Below are 18,313 nucleotides of genomic sequence, written 5' to 3'. Positions count from 1 at the left end.
TCTCTCTTCATTTTTCCTTTAGAACTTTAGACTGTCATTTCAAATGCCGAAAACAATGTAGTACTGCTCTTTTAAGCCTATATTTGGTGTAGTAAGTAATCAGGTTCTGAGTACTCATTTCTCTTTGAGTTGGGAGAATAAAAAGTTTAATAAAGTTATTCTGAACATAGCATACTATTCTTGCAGATCTTAAAAATATTAACACTTTTATTCATATATATATATATATATATATCAGATTTAACACGTATGATTTTCTTTTGTATCAGAGAAAGTAGTAATGACTATTACTCAACTACTTGGGAGAAGAATAGATAATTACAATCATACACAAGTGTCTATGACGTGACAGTCATTGCAGAGTGTGAGCAGATAGGAAATAGACTTCTTTCCAACATGAAAGAGACATTTCCCATGTGAGAAGAACATAACTGTGGTTTTGAGAATTGTAATGTGCATCTTGTCCTTGGCATTTGCTTAATCTCTAGAAATACCTCATTAATGTTTCCTCTGTGGCTCTTTTGTTGCCTTAGTTACATTTTTAACTATTTTAGATCTTTTTTTAAAAAAAAAAACAACATGTCTTGAACTTTTAAACTGAAGAGAGAATTCTAATGTGTGAAATTCTTTGATTAAGTAAATAATACATTAACAGGATACAAGATTTTGAAACGCTTTTCTTTTTTATATCCTGCTTTCTAAAGTGTATAGTAGGAAATTCTCGTTTAAAATTATACGTTGAAGATACTCTAAGCATAATTTCAAAAAAGATTAAGTAAATGCCAGAGATCAGAAGACTCTTATTAACAGCCACTGCCATCTTGTCGCTATGTTAATGTTGATGACGTCACATGGGTATAAGTCATTTGATTTTTTTCACTTCAAGTCAAAGACTAAATGTGACTGAACCTTAATGTGTGTTACCTTTAAATTTTTTTTTTTTTTTGTAAAAGAATTTGTCTTTTCTCATCCTTTATCATTTTTTTTGTATACCTCATTCTCAGGTAATCCTGGGTCTTTTCACTGCTATTCTATGACTCAGGTTTGAGCTATGGAAATAGGTGTTTGTGCATGTATATATCTTGTGTACACCATGAAATCATCAGACAAAGTGATTTTAAGTTGGTAATATTCATCCAGATGGAGTGATAGCAGTCATTTTGTTTCTCTTCCTCTGAAGAGATTGGCCTATCTAAATAGACTGAACAGTTTTCTGTTGTAGATGTTTCTTGTATCATTCAAGTAAAATTGAAAGTAATTTCTGCTTCTTTGAACAGAATGGCGTGAGAGGGCATTTTCTTTTTGAGAAAAATTATCATTGTATCTTAAAATGTAAAATTCAGTTGGTTATTTCAAGTATTTTGGTAAGACATTTCTAATCTAGTAATGTGATCTAGTATTGTCCGTCTCTATATTGCTTAATTATACCGCACTTTTCATAATTCCTGGAATTAGAGGCACATACCTTTATAAAGACAGCTTTGTACTGAAAAAATTCTTATCCTTGGGAGTGACAAGCACAGCTTTATAATAAGAGAAAATCAGACAGTTCTCTGTGGTAAGCAATTTTTTGACCCAGTGCCTAAAATTGGGGTTAAGAGTCACAAGACCTGAACCCGACCTTTACAACCTAAGGACCTTACATTGACTGTGTAGTTATGAATGAAACACTAATATGGTCACATGGATTATTTTTAAATTAATTTTCAGTCAACCAAGTGACATATCACTTCATCTGTCTTGTTAAAAAATACAGATGACACAGATACTCCTCCTGCAACCAGACTCCAGTAGGAATGTCCATCCTGTGTAAAAATAGAGCTACCTTGTACAATTATGGAGCAACTAAGTGTTCAGTATCCTCAAAGGAAAGACTGTTCATTGTTTCTGAAAATATTTGTGTTTAAGTCAGATTGCGCTGGGCCAAGGAAAAGCTTGAACTTCTCAAGGCTGAGGAGGAGGAGACCCACAGGACTGAGATTTTGGCCTGTGGTAGAACAGGATAGAGCAGGTTGAAGTAGAGAGGGAAGGAACATTCTTATCCAAGGAGACACTGAAGTTGGTACAACTTAATCTAGTTAAAGCCAAACCTACATGAGACTTACTATTAGGAGAAGCAATCAGACTCAATATACATGCTCACGTGTACATGTCAAAGAATTTCGCCAGAACCATCAATAAATTTGAAATGGAAAAGATGCCTAATTCTTGCTTATTTGGTTATTCACCCACATAATCCATACACTTGTTGACTACCGTTGTGCATAAATGGCAAAGATTGTCCATACCTTATTTCTCATGTTCTTATCCCTGGTCTACAGATTAGGAGACTGATACTCAGAGAGTGTCAATAGCCTATCCCAAGGCCACATTGTTAAGAGAGAGAGGTGTGGGTTGGATGCTGTCAGTCAAACAGGCTCTTTTCTTGGCATCATGCTTCTTTGGAGATCAGCTAAGAATCAGTTTCTGGGATATACAGGTAAAATGGTTTAATGCCTTTGACTCACTAAATGTCAGAAAAGTTTTGAATTCTCTTGGCATAAATTCATTACAATTTAATACCATTGTAATTTTCTGAGCATCTGTCTTATGACAGAAAAGACACTCCCTAAGTGTTTAACCACAGACCCTGACTCAGCTCTGGCCCATCAGTTTAAACCCTCCTTGTCCATCAGTTGAATGTCAGCTGGTGTTTCAGGCCTCAGGAAGTCCCATTAATAGCAGTGGGGAGTGTTTTAAACTCCCTTGACCTTTACGTTAATTTAAAACAAACAAACAAAAAAACAGTTTCATCCTCAAAAGCCTCACCTTAATCTGCTCTTGGCTATAGTTTCAACGTTCTGATAGCAATCTCTCAGGTTGTTTGGGGGTTTGTATTGTTGGAGCACTGAAAACTTAAATGAACCTGCAGAATTTCATGACTGAGTGTCTGCCCTGTTTTTCCCTTTTTCTAGGTCTATTATTAGCAGAAGATTTTTCTGCATAGTTGGCACGCTGTACCTGTATCGGTGTATTACAATGTATGTAACCACACTCCCAGTACCCGGTATGCATTTCAACTGCTCTCCGAAGGTAAACCTTTCCTCACTGTAATTTCCCTTTTTGTTTTTTCTCATCTTGTTCAGGGGGTCCTTTGATTTAGGCCAGAGGTGAAAATTTCTTTAGAATCAACCCCCCTTGCCTTCATCTGGGAACATTACTGAGCAATATAGTTAGGTGACCCCACTCCTTCTCAAAATTCCCAAACCTTGCCAGCGCTTCCCAGCTAGGGGAATATGTGGTCTAGTTAGTGTGATGGAAGCAGTTAAGCTTTGTGTGTGGGTGTAGCTCTTTGGTTTCCTGCCAAACTTTTAAAATGTCATTCGCTCCCTTGTTAACAGCTCCAGAAGCTTTTATATGCTTTTTACTTCTCTTAGATGGAAAGTTTGATTTCAAATAATATTTTTTCCTTCTTTCTATTAAGCCCTACAGTGGGAATCCAGAAGAGCAGAGCTAGAGACACCATTCCTGTCTCCTTGCACCCTTTTGCTGTTCGATTGCTCAGTCATATCCGACTCTTTGCGACTCCATGGACTGCAGCATGCCAGGCTTCCTTGTCCTTCACTATGTCCCAGAGTTTGCTCAAACTCATGTCCTCCACCCACCAAATAAGATCTCTCCTGGTGGGGCACTTCACTGTCCTGATCTTCTCTAGTAGCAAATAAGCTTTTCTTTAAACTCTATTCCTCTCTCACTGTCTCTACCTTCCCATCAGATTCACCTAACACTCCTTACCCCAGCCTCTGTCTCGGCATAATTTCAACTGGGAAGATCATCATAACTTTATGAAAGAATTAGCAGGAGATTTAGTTTTTGAAATGTTTAACTGCATGAAAGCTCTTCAATGCAAAAAGAAGTAGAAACAGCTCATTTCCTCCATCTGGGTGGGAGAAAGGGTGGAATGCTGTGATTGTATGTTTGAAATGTTTGGAAGCATTTCTTTGTATTACACTTGTGCTAGTGAAACACCCTTTCAGTTTCATCCATTTGCCCTTGTGTTCCTTCCATACAAGACATTCTTTTTGATAGAATCTTGGAAGAGGGCTGAAAAAAATCAATCCCTTGAAAGAAGGATTTTTAAAGTGGTGACTTTATCATTTGAAATTTTGGATTTGTTTAGGTCGCTTGCTTATTGTGGGTCCCCTTCCTTCCTAGACCTAACATATGTGCTCAGAGGTATCTCGTTTCTTCCTCCACTCTTGCATTCTTGCTGCAATCTGTTTCTGTAACTAGAGAAGCCACCCTGGAGAATGAATGGTCCCAGGCTTCCATCATCTCCCTCAGCAGTCCTGCCTCCCTGCACCTCCTTCTTGCTCTTTCTTCAACCGTTGTAGAGAAAGCCAGCCTCACATCTTCTTTATCCTCAGTGAAAACTCTTCAGCACTTTCCTGAAGCTCCTGACTCATAGGAGGTTTCTTGTTGTCACTGAGGACCCAGTGATGTAGACTCCCACGGTGAGGCTGGCTTGATAAGCAGTGTGTTTTCAGTAGTGGGCTGATTGGTGGTTTAGTTCAATCCTTAAAAAAAAAAAATCTGTGCATGGGAAGTTTTTCCACCAAGGAACATGTCATACCAGTTTAGGCAGAAATGGAGTCTGGTCAAGCCCATGTTGAAGATAGACCCAGCATCAGGGGACTGTGCTGTGTAGCCTTTCTCCCAGATCTGGTTGCAGCCTGTTTTTTCTTCAGACCTCTGCAGCTCCACTAGTCACCAGCAAACCCACTGTTGGTTAGCACTGGCACTTGCATCTTGAGTCATCAGCATGTCTAACCAAGATCCTACAGTTAAAAATAGCTTGTGGGTTTTCTTGGTAAAGATAGAGGTTAACAGGAACTGTGTGCCCAACCAAACCCAAACATGTCACGTGTTTATCATGCTGCCAGAAATCCCAACTAGGGCTATCTTTCTGTGACAGTCTTCTGGAAATTGGAGTCTTTAAAGTGAAGTATACAGGAGGGAGTGAAATGTTAGCAAAAATTATTAGTAAAAACTCATTAAATCTAATTCTTTGGAGAACAGAGCTCACCTAAGAATGGGTTCAAATGACAATTTTTTATTCTGAAATTTTTCAACTGTATCCCGAGGAAGAGAAACCAGTCATAAGGAAACTTCATATACTAACACCCAGATTCAGTTTTTATCAAGATTTGCTTACATTTGCTTCATCTTACTTTCTTTTTTTCTCTTGAAGTATTTTAAAACAAACCCCACACAGTGTTACTTTGTTGCTTCATTCATATTTAATATGCATCTAAATTTTTGGACATTTTATTTCATAACTTTAATTCTGTTGATACCTTCAGCACAATTAACCGTAATTTTTTGGTACTGGTGCTAGTTCATGGAATATCTTGATTGTCTTTAAAACTGTCCTTTTTAAAAAAACAGTTGATTTGTGTAAATTAGGATCCAAAGACCGTATATAACATTTAGTTGTTCTGTTAAGTCTCTACATTCTAGAGCAGTTCTTTCCTCCCTACCCTACCCTTTTTTAAATCCCATCAGTAACTGGTAGAGATCTAGCAGTTGTCCTGTAGAAGACACCACATTCTGGATTTATCGTGTTTCTTTGTCGTTCAGTAAACTGCTTCCTCTCTCTTCCATATTTCCTCTAAATAGAAAGTTGTTGTGGAGACTTGATTCAGTCATTTTAATTTTTTGGCAAGAACACTTCATGAGTTAATGAGAGTGATTTCTGAAGCTAGACAGAAGAATTGGAAAAGGTCTTGAAGGCTTGATGGTACCTCTTGGAGTCAGATCAAGCTTAAGAAATTGGAGGTGAGACAAGGGCCAGAATACTACAGTGGGGAACAGTGTCCGAAGGGAGCAGAGGGGATTGCTAGAGAGATCCCAGAGACAGCTTTGCCTGCCTTGGAGCCGTAACTGGGGCTTGGCTCGTCAGGACAGAAATGAACCTTACTGAAAGTCATCCAATCCAGTGTCTTGATGTCCTCGCCACCACCATCTTAATCAAATTCTCTCTGAACCTTTGCACAGAGAGGGAGTTATTACCTGTAACAATGCAAACCTGCCCAGCAGGAGAAAGAACACTGGGGTCAGAGTGAGGGTAGTGTCACCTGGCGCTTGCTAATTGTGTGGCAGTTGCGTCTAACATCTCAGAGCTTTAGTCCCTTTGTTGGCAAGACAGGGCTTATGACACTTTTTGTATTGTCATAAGGAATTGTGAGAGTGAAAGAAGGCAGTGAATACATGGGGTCTGTCACTGTAAAAGGCTGTACGGAAGGAAGAAAGCTTTTGGTGTCACCATCGTGCTTTCACCCCCTAGACTGTGATTCATCCTCTGAAAATGTACTTAACGTGCATTAAGCACCTGCTGTGACTGAGGTACTGGAGAGCAAGGGTGGGCAAAGTCGACGGAAGTCCCTGCCTTTGTAGAAAGTGCCTGAAGACCACCTCAGCCAAACTTGCATCTTATAAATGTGGGAAATACTGTTATATGAGGGCCTTAACCTAAGCCGCTGGCCCTAGGGATAGAGAGGAGGAGACCGATCTGAGTAGTATTTAAGCAGTTGAATCAGAACAACTTAGCAATACATTTGATATAGGGAATGAGGAGAGAAAGGAAGGATTTCAAAGGCGACTTTAGATTAAACAAATAGAGATTGAGGTACTTGCGAGACATCTAATTGGTGGTGTCCAGACCAATGAATAGTGTGCGTCTGAAGTTGAGGGGGAAATCAGTGCTAAAAATTAAATATTTGTGATTCATCATATCCTGGATGGGATGGATGTGGATGAAAAGGCCCAGAGATAGGACATAAAAGTTTAGGCTTCCAGAACTGGGTATCCCCTGACTTGAGACACCATCGAAGGCCTGTCTGCTGGTGGATACTCTTAATGATTATCAATTATCGTTAAACTCCAAGGGTAGAGAGTTGATCTTTAGAATATGGTTTCATTTAACATAGGCATGTGAACTTAAACTTGATTCTGTCATCATACAAAACTCTATAATTAGTATATTTAATTCTTTTCAACGCCCATTCTCAAAACGTATGGCTTCTAAGAAAAATGTTCCCACAGGTATACAAATATTAATTATAAATATCGTCCCTAGTGCTCATTCATTTGATGGCAGTGTTCTCTTTACTTCATAAAATGTTATAGCTCAAGGAAGTAATTGTTGTGTGAAATGATGAGGTGAGGAAGAGAAGGAGTCATGTCATCAAATACTCCTGTAACAGAGATGAGCCGCTGGGGAGTGGGATGGGAAGGAGGCTTTCACTTCCTGGGTCAGGAGCTTCTGGGAGGCATTTGACTAGTGTCCCAGTATGTGACGTGCTGGGCTTAGGAGGTGGCCAAGTTTGTGACCTCTTGATTACCCCTTTTTAATAATCTCAGCACAGCTTTTCTCCAAGGAGCATGTATCCAAACCAGAAAACACCCTCTTGTCATCATTTCCAACTTTCTAGGATTCAGTTTTTAAAAACAAACAAACAAAAAAATGCAGAAGCATTCTTCTCTGTCCTAAGACTTCTGTAAGAAAAATGTTGCTGTTTAGCAGACTCTACAAGGAAAAAAAAATCCAAATCTACCCCAGGCCCCAGATACACAGATACACTAATGTTATTTAAAGAGAGGGTATAACTTATGCTGTTTTCAACTCTCATTTTAATAATCACATGTGTTAATCAAGTGGCTGCACTTTAAAGTGAGATTCACATTGGTTCTGTTTTTTGGTCTCCATGGTGACCTTAGATTTGAAAACCTTCAAAAAAGAGAGTTATGTTCCCGCCTGGGTACTTAGCTGGCTAATGCCTTAATCTGACATGGTGTTTTCAGTGAAATAATTCTCTTGAACTTCAAAGATATGTCTTTTTATTTTTCCTTTCAACATACTTGAACATAGCCCACTGTTGGACAAGGGTTATGTTTGGGTGGCATCTGAGATTAATTGTTCAGTGGAGCAGTAAAACACACATGTAATAACAGAGAGATCTTCGTATTCTTTACTGCCACTGTCAGCGTTTGTGTGTGTGTGTGTGTGTGTGTGTGTGTGGCACAAATTAGACGATCAAAGCACTCCTTCAGTTCGCTGCTAAGCCACGGTGTAGTAATTCTCCCCCTCCCGGGTCTCTTTACTGGCACGTGTTCAGTCTTATAAGACACAGGATTCATTGCTTTTCAGGATTTTTTAATCTTTTTAAGTTCTTTCCTGCTTTCTTAGGTAGCAGCTTGAGTGTTTGAAAGCTGCCCTCCTAACTGACAAATTGTGATACTCTGATTAGCTTCTGCTAACCTTATCTGCATTTCAGAGTATGGCTTGTGTTCTGCTACCAAAATAACTTTATGTCATCCCAGTGAGTTGTGTGGAGCTTGAATTGTCACTACTTGATTACCTGATGTTCTGCTTGCCTCCCAGCTTCTTTTCATCAATCTAGTTTTCATTTTGTTCATTCTCGTTTTTTTAAAAAAAATTCTTGCTTATGATTTCCGATATCCTTCTCCATTCCAAGTCTCCTGTTCACTTTCCTTTTTCTCTCTCCACTGTTCTCTTCCGTTTTCAGCAATGAAACAGAAAAAAATAAATGTACTAAGTCACATATTTTTTTCTTTAAAAAAAGATTTTTTTCCTCCGTTTTAAAGAAACTCTTCAGTTGTTACAGAGACATTGTTAAAAAAAAAATTATACACTCCCAGCCTTATGTTTCAATATATTTCTTAGTTCTTTATGCATATTTTTCTTGGGTAGTTCTAATCATCCTTTCCTTGCAGTTATTCCTGTGTCATTATAGTTAACATTTGTTATATGCATTTTTACATGATCTTATAAACCTTCTAAATGGTTTTAGTTTATGAGAAATCACCAGGGATCATGAGGCAGAGAGAGTATAGATGACTTCTTTTCATAAACAAACAGATTGCTAACTTCCATTTTTTTAAGATTCATTCATTTATCTATTTTTTTTGGCTGTGCTGGGTTTTCGTCACTGCATGTAGGCTTTCTCTCGTTGCTGTGAGCAGATGGGTAGCTCTAGTTGTGGTGCACAGACTTATTGCAGTGGCTTCTCTTCTGAAACACAGACTCTCGGCATGTGGACTCAGTTGCAGCTCCAGGGCTCTAGAACATGGGCTCAGTGGTTGTGGCACATGGGCTTAGTTGTGGCTCGGTATGTGGGATCTTCCTGGACCAAGGATGGAACCGATGTACCTTGCATTACAAGGCAGATTCTTAACCATTGAACCACCAGCGAAGCCCAGATTGCTGATTTCTGAAAAAACATTTCTAGAGGACTTGTCCTGTGTGGGGTAAGTTTTGAGGGTACAGATGTATCAGTCAGTCACAAAATAGGAAGTGAAAGTTGCTCAGTTGTGTCTGATTCTTTGGGACCCCATGGACTATGCAGTCCATGGAATTCTCCAGGCCAGAATACTGGAGTGGGTAGCCTTCTCTAAGGTTCCTTCTCTAAGGGCTCTTCCCAACCTAGGGATTGAACCCAGGTCTCCCGCATTGCAGGTAGATTCTTTGCCAGCTGAGCCACCAGGAAAGCCCAAGAATACTGGAATGGGTAGCCTATCCCTTCTCCAGTGGATCTTCCCAACCCAGGAATCGAACCAGAGTCTCCTGAACTGCAGGCAGATTCTTTACCAGCTGAGCTACCATGGAAGCCCATATCAAACCAGTCAGTCCTAAAGGAAATCAACCCTGAATATTCATTGGAAGGACTGATGCTGAAGCTGAAGCTCCAATACTTTGGCCACCTGATGTGAAGAGCTTTCTCACTGGAAAAGACCCTGATGCTGGGAATGACTGGGGACAAGAGGAGAAGGGGGCGACAGAGCATGAGATGGTTGGATGACATCACTGACTTGATGGACATGAATTGAAGCAAATTCTGGGAGATAGTGAAAGACAGGAAAGCCTGCTGTGCTGCGGTCCATGGGGTCGCAAAGAGTCAGACACAACTGAGTGACTGAACCACAACAAATGTATCAGACAAATGGGCATCCAGAAACCGTGACAGACATGTAACGTGTAAGATTACTCTCTGACTACAGTCCTCACTCTAACAGACGTTTGGAGTTCAGTTGCCATGGAAACAGGGAAGAAGGTGGCAAACTCTCCTGGGAGTGTTGGCTCTACTGAGTGGGTGCTGTCCGAGCCAAGTCTGAAACGGATGAGAGGCAGTTGGCCAAGTGGAGTTGATTGCTCGGTGGAGAAAACAGAGAGGGTGTGAAAGGGTGTCTGAGGGCGCAGTAAAGTTAGACACACCTGGCATGTGATCCTGTGGGCTGCGTGGCCAGAGATTAAGCCAGAGAGGGAAGCTGTGGGCAGATTTTCAGAAGTCTGGTCATTCTTTCCAAGGAATCTGGCCACAGGAAACAGAGAAAGGTTGAAGCAGGGAATCTGATGTGATGACATCTGTCTCTTAGAAAGCCATCTCTGTTGTAATATGGAAAGTAAGCTGTTTGGAAGGTGGGGAAGGAGATAGACGTTGAGTAGTGCCAGTTTATGTGTACCTGTTTTCATGCCAGGTATGACTCAGGATGCTTTTTCATTGCATTCTCACAGTCGTGAATGAGAGGAAGTTGCAGTTGGTCCAGAGATGCTGGACTTGGCTGTTGTCTTGCAGGAACTAAGTGGCAGAGGCAAGAAGTTCGGCCTCGTCTCTGTACGTGGCACTTCACGTGAGGGAGACATATGAGGCTGCTTTTGTGCAGTTTTTTCTGAATTTAGAGAAGAGGAAGATCTAGACCAGGGCAGACATGGGGAAGGTGACAGAGGTTCCCTACATGGCAGCGGCCATCTAGTGTGAAGAGAGAGAGCGTTCACCAAAGACATCCAGAAGAGCTGCAGAGGTGACTCTGTATGACTGCATGAGGCACGATCCAGGGTACAGGCAGATGGACAACAAGAGCTTCATCCCAAGGAAGTTTCCAGATCTTTCCAGACACTACGGGCTAGTGGATTCGACTCAGAAGCCATACTGTCCTGCTTGAGAGGCTCCCATAGGCCACGTCTGAGACAGTTTGAGCATCACAATGAAATTATGACAGTAATTATACATTAATCAGAAACGTTTAAAAAATTAGTGATAAGAGAGAAGAAATTAACTACTAGATATTAAAGAAATACTGGAAATAGTCTCCATTTTTGAAGCACTGTAGTAATATTTTAAACAAAAATCATCAATAGATGCTAAAAACCATTGGGTGAAAGATGGGGCTCACAATGTTTAAATCATTTCAAAAAGTCACATACAGCTTATTAATAATAAAGGGGCAAAGGTGTGTATTTGGTTGAGAAGTCTGTCAGACATTCTGGCAGCCACCTGATAAACCCGCTGCAGGACAAGCGATACCAGACGTTCTTTGATTTGATACATTGGGTGGGCACATCATTCTTTGTATTCCTGCCAATAACATTTAACCTGAACTTAAACATAAGGAAACAATCAGATAAAACTAAGTGGAAGGGCATTCTATTAAAAAAAAAAAGCAAACTAGATTGCACTCTTTAAAAATTGACATTAAAAAGTGACTGAGAAACTGTAGTACAACAAGAAAATTCAAGAGGGTGACAGGTACCCTCAATTCATCTCCTCTGATTGGATCCTAGATTTGGGGGGAAGTTATACAGGACATTGTTGAAACTATGGGGGAGTCTGAATAAGCATGTGTGTTAACCCCAGTGGTATTGTATCATTGTTAAGTTTTCATGAGTGTGATTATAGAAGAAAATGTCCTTGTTGGCACCTTTAAAGGTGAAGTGTCATAATTATTCAACTTAATTCTCATGTGGCCCAGGGGAAAAAATAGGAGAAAGAGGAGAAGCAAATGTGGCAAACCACTGATAATTGATGAGTCTGAGTGAAGAGTCTAAGGATGTTCGTTCTTTTCTTTAGATTTACACATTTTCAAAGCAAACATCTGAGGGAATATTTTTTCACTTCATGACCAGGTAAGCTAAAGGACCTAAGTGATAATTTTTGTTGAAGGGAAATGTTACCTGACTGATGTAATGGATTTCTTTAATGTGACAAATAAGTATCTGGATAAATGCAAATCCATTGCTGACCTTTATTTAAGATTTTATGAAGCTTTTGATAAGTCTCATTACTGAAGGCCATGACAAAATTTTTTACTTTTTTTCTGGGGGAAAAGGGAGGCTGATTGAGGATTAGTGTTTTACTGCTGATAATTATTTCAAATGGGCTTCCCTGGTGGCTCAGTGGTAAGAATCTGCCTGCAGTGCAGCAGACATGGGCTTGATCCTTGAGTCAGGAAGATCCCCTGGAGAAGGAATTCCAGTATTCTTTCCTGGAGGATCCCATCGACAGAGGAGCCTGGCAGGCTTCAGTCCATGGGGGTCACTAAAGAATCAGTCACAACTTAGTGACTAAACAACAAATAAATTATTTAAAGACCCCCCTCCCCACGTGGCCTACCTGGCATAGGAACTGATGGTTATGTTGGATATTGGAGCACAAACAAACCCCTGAGAACTTAGTGAAGGGAAAGTGTTTTTTCAAAGTTGTATGTCTGGGTTCTAAGAGGACATGCATAGGGGAATCTCCCTGCTTCAGATCATTTGATGTGATACAATATTTGTAGATGAAACTAAACCTTTCCAGGGCTGAAACTAAATCTTTGAGATTACCATCTGAGGAAGAATTCATAGAAGTGATCACAGATGAACATGCATGAAGGCTGTGTATTTAAAAAGAGAACAATCCAAATTTCACTTCTTGGCTGCTAGGCATTGAGTTCTCACTTAAGGAACCTCTCTCCCAAAAGACAGACCTAACTTGGTCATTGTAATGCTATCTGATCTCTTTATAGCTCTTTATAATTTTAGCAATCACTTTTACAAACATTATCTCTGTTTGATGGTGAGGAGGTAGTGTTGTCACCATTTAACAGATGAGAGAACTGGAGCTAGAGTGGATAAAATGGTTTGTCCAGAGCCACCTGGATAGCTAGCCCAAAACTGGACTATGCTCCTTGTCATTCTTTTTTTGTTGTTTTAATTGGAGGATTCTTGCTTTACAGTATTGTGCGGGTTTCTGCCATGCATCAATAGCCACATGTCCCCTCCCTCCTCAGCCTCCCTCCCATGCGCCCCCCACCCCTATAGGTTGTCACAGAGCACCAGGCTGAGCTCCCTGCATCACATACAAATATGAAAGTAAACTTGGAGATCTTTGGAGCAGCCCTCCCATACAGCACAATATAAAGCCAGGAAAGTTAAAATCAAATTGCAAACACCTTGTTTAAGAAGGTGGAAGATATGCAATTTGTTTGTGAAAGAGTCCTATAAAAATAACTTTTGGAAATGAGAAGTTTGATTTAAGTGGAAAAAGCAATGAGAAATCTTTAGTGAATAATGAACAAAGTTTTTAAACTATTCAGCTATATTGAATGTTATGTGTAAAATGAAGCCTGCCTAGCTTATTTTTCAGGGCTGCTGGTAAGATGAGGCATTGGTAAGAGGCAAAGGTTATATTAAAAAGCATTTCCCCTCTTTAGCACTTTCAGCCCTTCCTTCAAGTTATCCCAAAGCCCTGGATTCATGCATTGTTGTTTGATGAGTTTGGGTTCCAGGTTCTCCCTCTCCTGCCAGCAGGTGGTGAAGCATAAGTGAAAGTCCTGGCTTTTCAGATGTAGTTAAGAGATAGGCAAGTGCATAAGGCCATCTGCCCAATGAATGGTGTTAACAGCCCATTGCTAGAGAGCTGTGTACTCAGCATTGAAAACATACTTGGGGGAACCTGCATTTAGTAACCAAAGGCTCACTGGTTCACACCCCTCTGGAGTGGTCTTTCTCATTCAGAAGCCTCTCCCTCTGCCTTCTGCTCTGCGTTTCTATGTCCTGTATTGCTTAAGTGATTTGGCCAGTTTCCTTAATTTCTTGACCTTGTATTAGAAATCAGAGAAAACTGCTTTGTTTTTACCGAAAAGTGATTTTCCTCTGACCCCGGGAGACCATCATTCACATAAGCATGTAGATCCAAGACCTTGTCGCAGCTTTGAAGTGCCCACTGAGGAAGTGCTTGTGTGAACGTCCCCCAAATATCTCTGCTTTCATAAATGAACACTTGAAAGCCTCCTGGTGGGGAGGTTACAGCTCCAGGGACACTCCATCCTCTTTTCCACTGAACACAACCCACAACACAGGCCATGATGTCTGGAGCTCTTTGATGACTCTGGAAAATGGTAGTGGGCAGAGTGGAGAAGGGAACTGAAATGAGAAGTGAGAAGAATCCAGCTGGGAGTCTCCTGTTTTTGTTGCTCCTGCTTCTTCCTCTTCCCCTCCCCCTCCCTTCCCTCCTCCCTCTTCCTCCTTTTCCCTCCTTCCTCTTCCCCCTTCTCTTCCCCCTCCTCTTCCCTCATCCTCTCCCCGCCCCCCGCCACCGCCTCTTCTGTTTTCTTCCCCTATCTCCTGCCTGTACTCAAAGGTAGCATACATCTCAGAACTGCACAACTCCAAGGGACTTGAATGGAAGTTAACCTTGGGGCAGAGACCAGGAAAATTTCTACCAATTCTCTTGCAAACTATGCTAACATGTAGTGTGTACATCCTAGACTTTTTCTGTGCGTGTTGTTTTTTAACAGTGATACTTATACCAAACATTTTGTTTTGTCTTTTCCTCTTGATAGAAGAAAATATTTTATGATATTTTACTTACTACATAGTCACCGTATACTTATTTTGAGTAATTTATTTAAGTTATAATTACAGCCTAGTTCAGTGTGGTTAAATTGCTATAGTATACTTCTGAATTACTTCAGATTCTAGTTCATTAGGTCCTGAAAGGGTACAGACACACCTCATTTTATTGAACTTCACTTTATTCAGTTCAGTTCAGTCACTCAGTCGTGTCTGACTCTTTGCGACCCATGAATCACAGCACTCCAAGCCTCCCTGTCTATCACCAACTCCCAGAGTTCACCCAAACTCATGTGCATTGAGTTGGTGATGCCATCCAGCCGTCTCATCCTCTGTCGTCCCCTTCTTCTCCTGCCCCCAATCCCTCCCAGCATCAGGGTCTTTCCCTATGAGTCAGCTCTTCTCATGAGGTGGCCAAAGTATTTTCAGCCTCAGCATCAGTCCTTCCAATGAACATCCAGGACTGGTCTCCTTTAGGATGGACTGGTTGGATTTCCCTGCAGTCCAAGGGACTCTGAAGAGTCTTCTCCAACACCACAGTTCAAAAGCATCAATTCTTTGGCTCTCAGGTTTCTTCACAGTCCAATTCTCACATCCATACATGACTACTGGAAAAACCATAGCCTTGACCAGAGGGACCTTTGTTGGCAAAGTAATGTCTCTGCTTTTTAATATGCTGTCTAGGTTGGTCATAACTTTCCTTCCAAGGAGTAAGCGTCTTTCAATTTCATGGCTGCAATCACCACCTAGAGTGATTTTGGAGCCCCTCCAAAATACAGTCTGACACTGTTTCCACTGTTTCCCCATCTATTTGCCATGAAGTGATGGGACCAGATGCCATGATCTTAATTTTCTGAATGTTGAATTTTAAGCCAACTTTTTCACTCTCCTCTTTCACTTTCATCAAGAGGCTTTTTATTTATTTATTTATTTCATTTGTTTTTATTAGATGGAAGCTAATTACTTTACAATATTGTAGTGGTTTTTGTCATACATTGACATGAATCAGCCATGGATTTACATGTATTCCCCATCCCAATCCCCGCTCCTGCCTCCCTCTCTACCCAATCCCTCTGGGTCTTCCCAGTGCACCAGGCCCGAGCACTTGTCTCATGCACCCAACCTGGGCTGGTGATCTGTTTCACCATAGATAATATACATGTTTAGATGCTGTTCTCTCGAAATATCCCACCCTCGCCTTCTCCCACAGAGTCCAAAAGTCTGTTCTGCACATCTGTGTCTCTCTTTCTGTTTTGCATATAGGGTTATCATTACCATCTTTCTAAATTCCATATATATATGTTAGTATACTGTATTGGTCTTTATCTTTCTGGCTTACTTCACTCTGTATAATGGGCTCCAGTTTCATCCGTCTCATTAGAACTGATTCAAATGAATCCTTTTTAATGACTGAGTAATATTCATTGGTGTATATGTACCACAGCTTCCTTATCCATTCATCTGCTAATGGGCATCTAGGTTGCTTCCATGTCCTGGCTATTATGAACAGTGCTGTGATGAACATTGGGGTGCACGTGTCTCTTTCAGATCTGGTTTCCTCAGTGTGTATGCGCAGCAGTGGGATTGCTGGGTCATATGGCTGTACTATTTCCAGTTTTTTAAGAAATCTCCACACTATTCTCCATGGCGGCTGTACTAGTTTGCATTCCCACCAACAGTGTAAGAGGGTTCCCTTTTCTCCACACCCTCTCCAGCATTTATTGCTTGTAGACTTTTGGATAGCAGCCATCCTGACTGGCGTGTAATGGTACCTCGTTGTGGTTTTGATTTGCATTTCTCTGATAATGAGTGATGTTGAGCATCTTTTCATGTGTTTGTTAGCCATCTGTATGTCTTCTTTGGAGAAATGTCTGTTTAGTCCTTTGGCCCACTTTTTGATTGGGTCATTTATTTTTCTGGACTTGAGCTGCAGGAGTTGCTTGTATATTTTTGAGATTAATCCTTTGTCTGTTGCTTCATTTGCTATTATTTTCTCCCAATCTGAGGGCTGTCTTTTCACCTTGCTTATAGTTTCCTTTGTTGTGCAAATGCTTTTAAGTTTCATTAGGTCCCATTTGTTTATTTTTGCTTTTATTTCCATAACTCTGGAAGGTGGGTCATAGAGGATCCTGCTGTGATTTATGTCAGAGAGTGTTTTGCCTATGTTCTTCTCTAGGAGTCTTATAGTTTCTGGTCTTACATTTAGATCTTTAATCCATTTTGAGTTTATTTTTGTGTGTGGTGTTAGAAAGTGTTCTAGTTTCATTCTTTTACAAGTGGTTGACCAGTTTTCCCAGCACCACTTGTTAAAGAGGTGGTCTTTTTTCCATTGTATATCCTTGCCTCCTTTGTCGAACATAAGGTGTCCATAGGTTCATGGATTTATCTCTGGGCTTTCTATTCTATTCCATTGATCTATATTTTTGTCTTTGTGCCAGTACAATACTGTCTTGATGACTGTGGCTTTGTAGCAGAGCCTGAAATCAGGCAGGTTGATTCCTCCAGTTCCATTCTTCTTTCTCAAGATTACTTTGGATATTTGAGGTTTTTTGTATTTCCATACAAATTGTGGAATTATTTGTTCTAGTTCTGTGAAGAATACCGTTGGTAGCTTGATAGGGATTGCATTGAATCTATAGATTGCTTTGGGTAGAATAGCCATTTTGACAATATTGATTCTTCCAATCCATGAACACGGTATGTTTCTCCATCTGTTTGTGTCCTTTTTGATTTCTTTCATCAGTGTTTTATAGTTTTCTATGTATAGGTCTTTTGTTTCTTTAGGTAGATATACTCCTAAGTATTTTATTCTTTTTGTTGCAGTGGTGAATGGTATTGCTTCCTTAATTTCTCTGTTTTCTCATTGTTAGTGTATAGGAATGCACGGGATTTCTGTGTGTTAATTTTATATCCTGAAACTTTACTATATTCACTGATTAGCTCTAGTAATTTTCTGGTAGAGTCTTTAGGGTTTTCTATGTAGAGGATCATGTCATCTGCAAACAGCGAGAGTTTCACTTCTTCTTTTCCTATCTGGATTCCTTTTACTTCTTTTTCTGCTCTGATTGCTGTGGCCAAATCTATGTTGAATAGTAGTGGTGAGAGTGGGCACCCTTGTGCTGTGTTCCTGATTTTAGGGGAAATGCTTTCGATTTTTCACCATTGAGGGTAATGCTTGCTGTGGGTTTGTCATATATAGCTTTTATTTTGTTGAGGTATGTTCCTTCTATTCCTGCTTTCTGGATAGTTTTAATCATAAATGGGTGTTGAATTTTGTTAAAGGCTTTCTCTGCGTCTATTGAGATAATCATATGGTTTTTATCTTTCAATTTGTTAATATGGTGTATCACATTGATTGATTTGTGGATATTAAAGAATCCTTGCATTCCTGGGATAAAGCCCACTTGGTCATGACGTATGATTTTTTTAATATGTTGTTGGATTCTGTTTGCTAGCATTTTGTTAAGGATTTTTGCATCTATGTTCATCAGTGATATTGGCCTGTAGTTTCCTTTTTTTGTGGCATCTTTGTCTGGTTTTGGAATTAGGGTGATGGTGGCCTCATAGAATGAGTTTGGAAGTTTACCTTCTGCAATTTTCTGGAAGAGTTTGAGTAAGATAGGTGTTAGCTTTTCTCTAAAT

General features: G+C 40.2%; 1 protein-coding gene across 6 annotated transcripts in view; it reads left to right on the top strand.

The window, feature by feature from the left end:
• SGMS1 (sphingomyelin synthase 1) overlaps positions 1–18,313 on the top strand; it is a 313,874-nt gene that overhangs the window by 278,068 nt on the left and 17,493 nt on the right. For all 6 annotated transcript variants that reach the window (XM_065922844.1, XM_065922841.1, XM_065922842.1 and 3 more), the window contains one exon: positions 2,955–3,072. In XM_065922844.1, coding sequence (XP_065778916.1) covers positions 2,955–3,072 — 118 coding nt within the window. The remainder of the gene's footprint in view (positions 1–2,954; positions 3,073–18,313) is intronic.

This window comes from Muntiacus reevesi, chromosome 2, assembly GCF_963930625.1.
Source record: "Muntiacus reevesi chromosome 2, mMunRee1.1, whole genome shotgun sequence".
NCBI lineage: Eukaryota > Metazoa > Chordata > Mammalia > Artiodactyla > Cervidae > Muntiacus > Muntiacus reevesi.
Note: the sequence above shows the minus strand (reverse complement) of the source record. Positions and strands in the feature narration are given on the sequence as shown.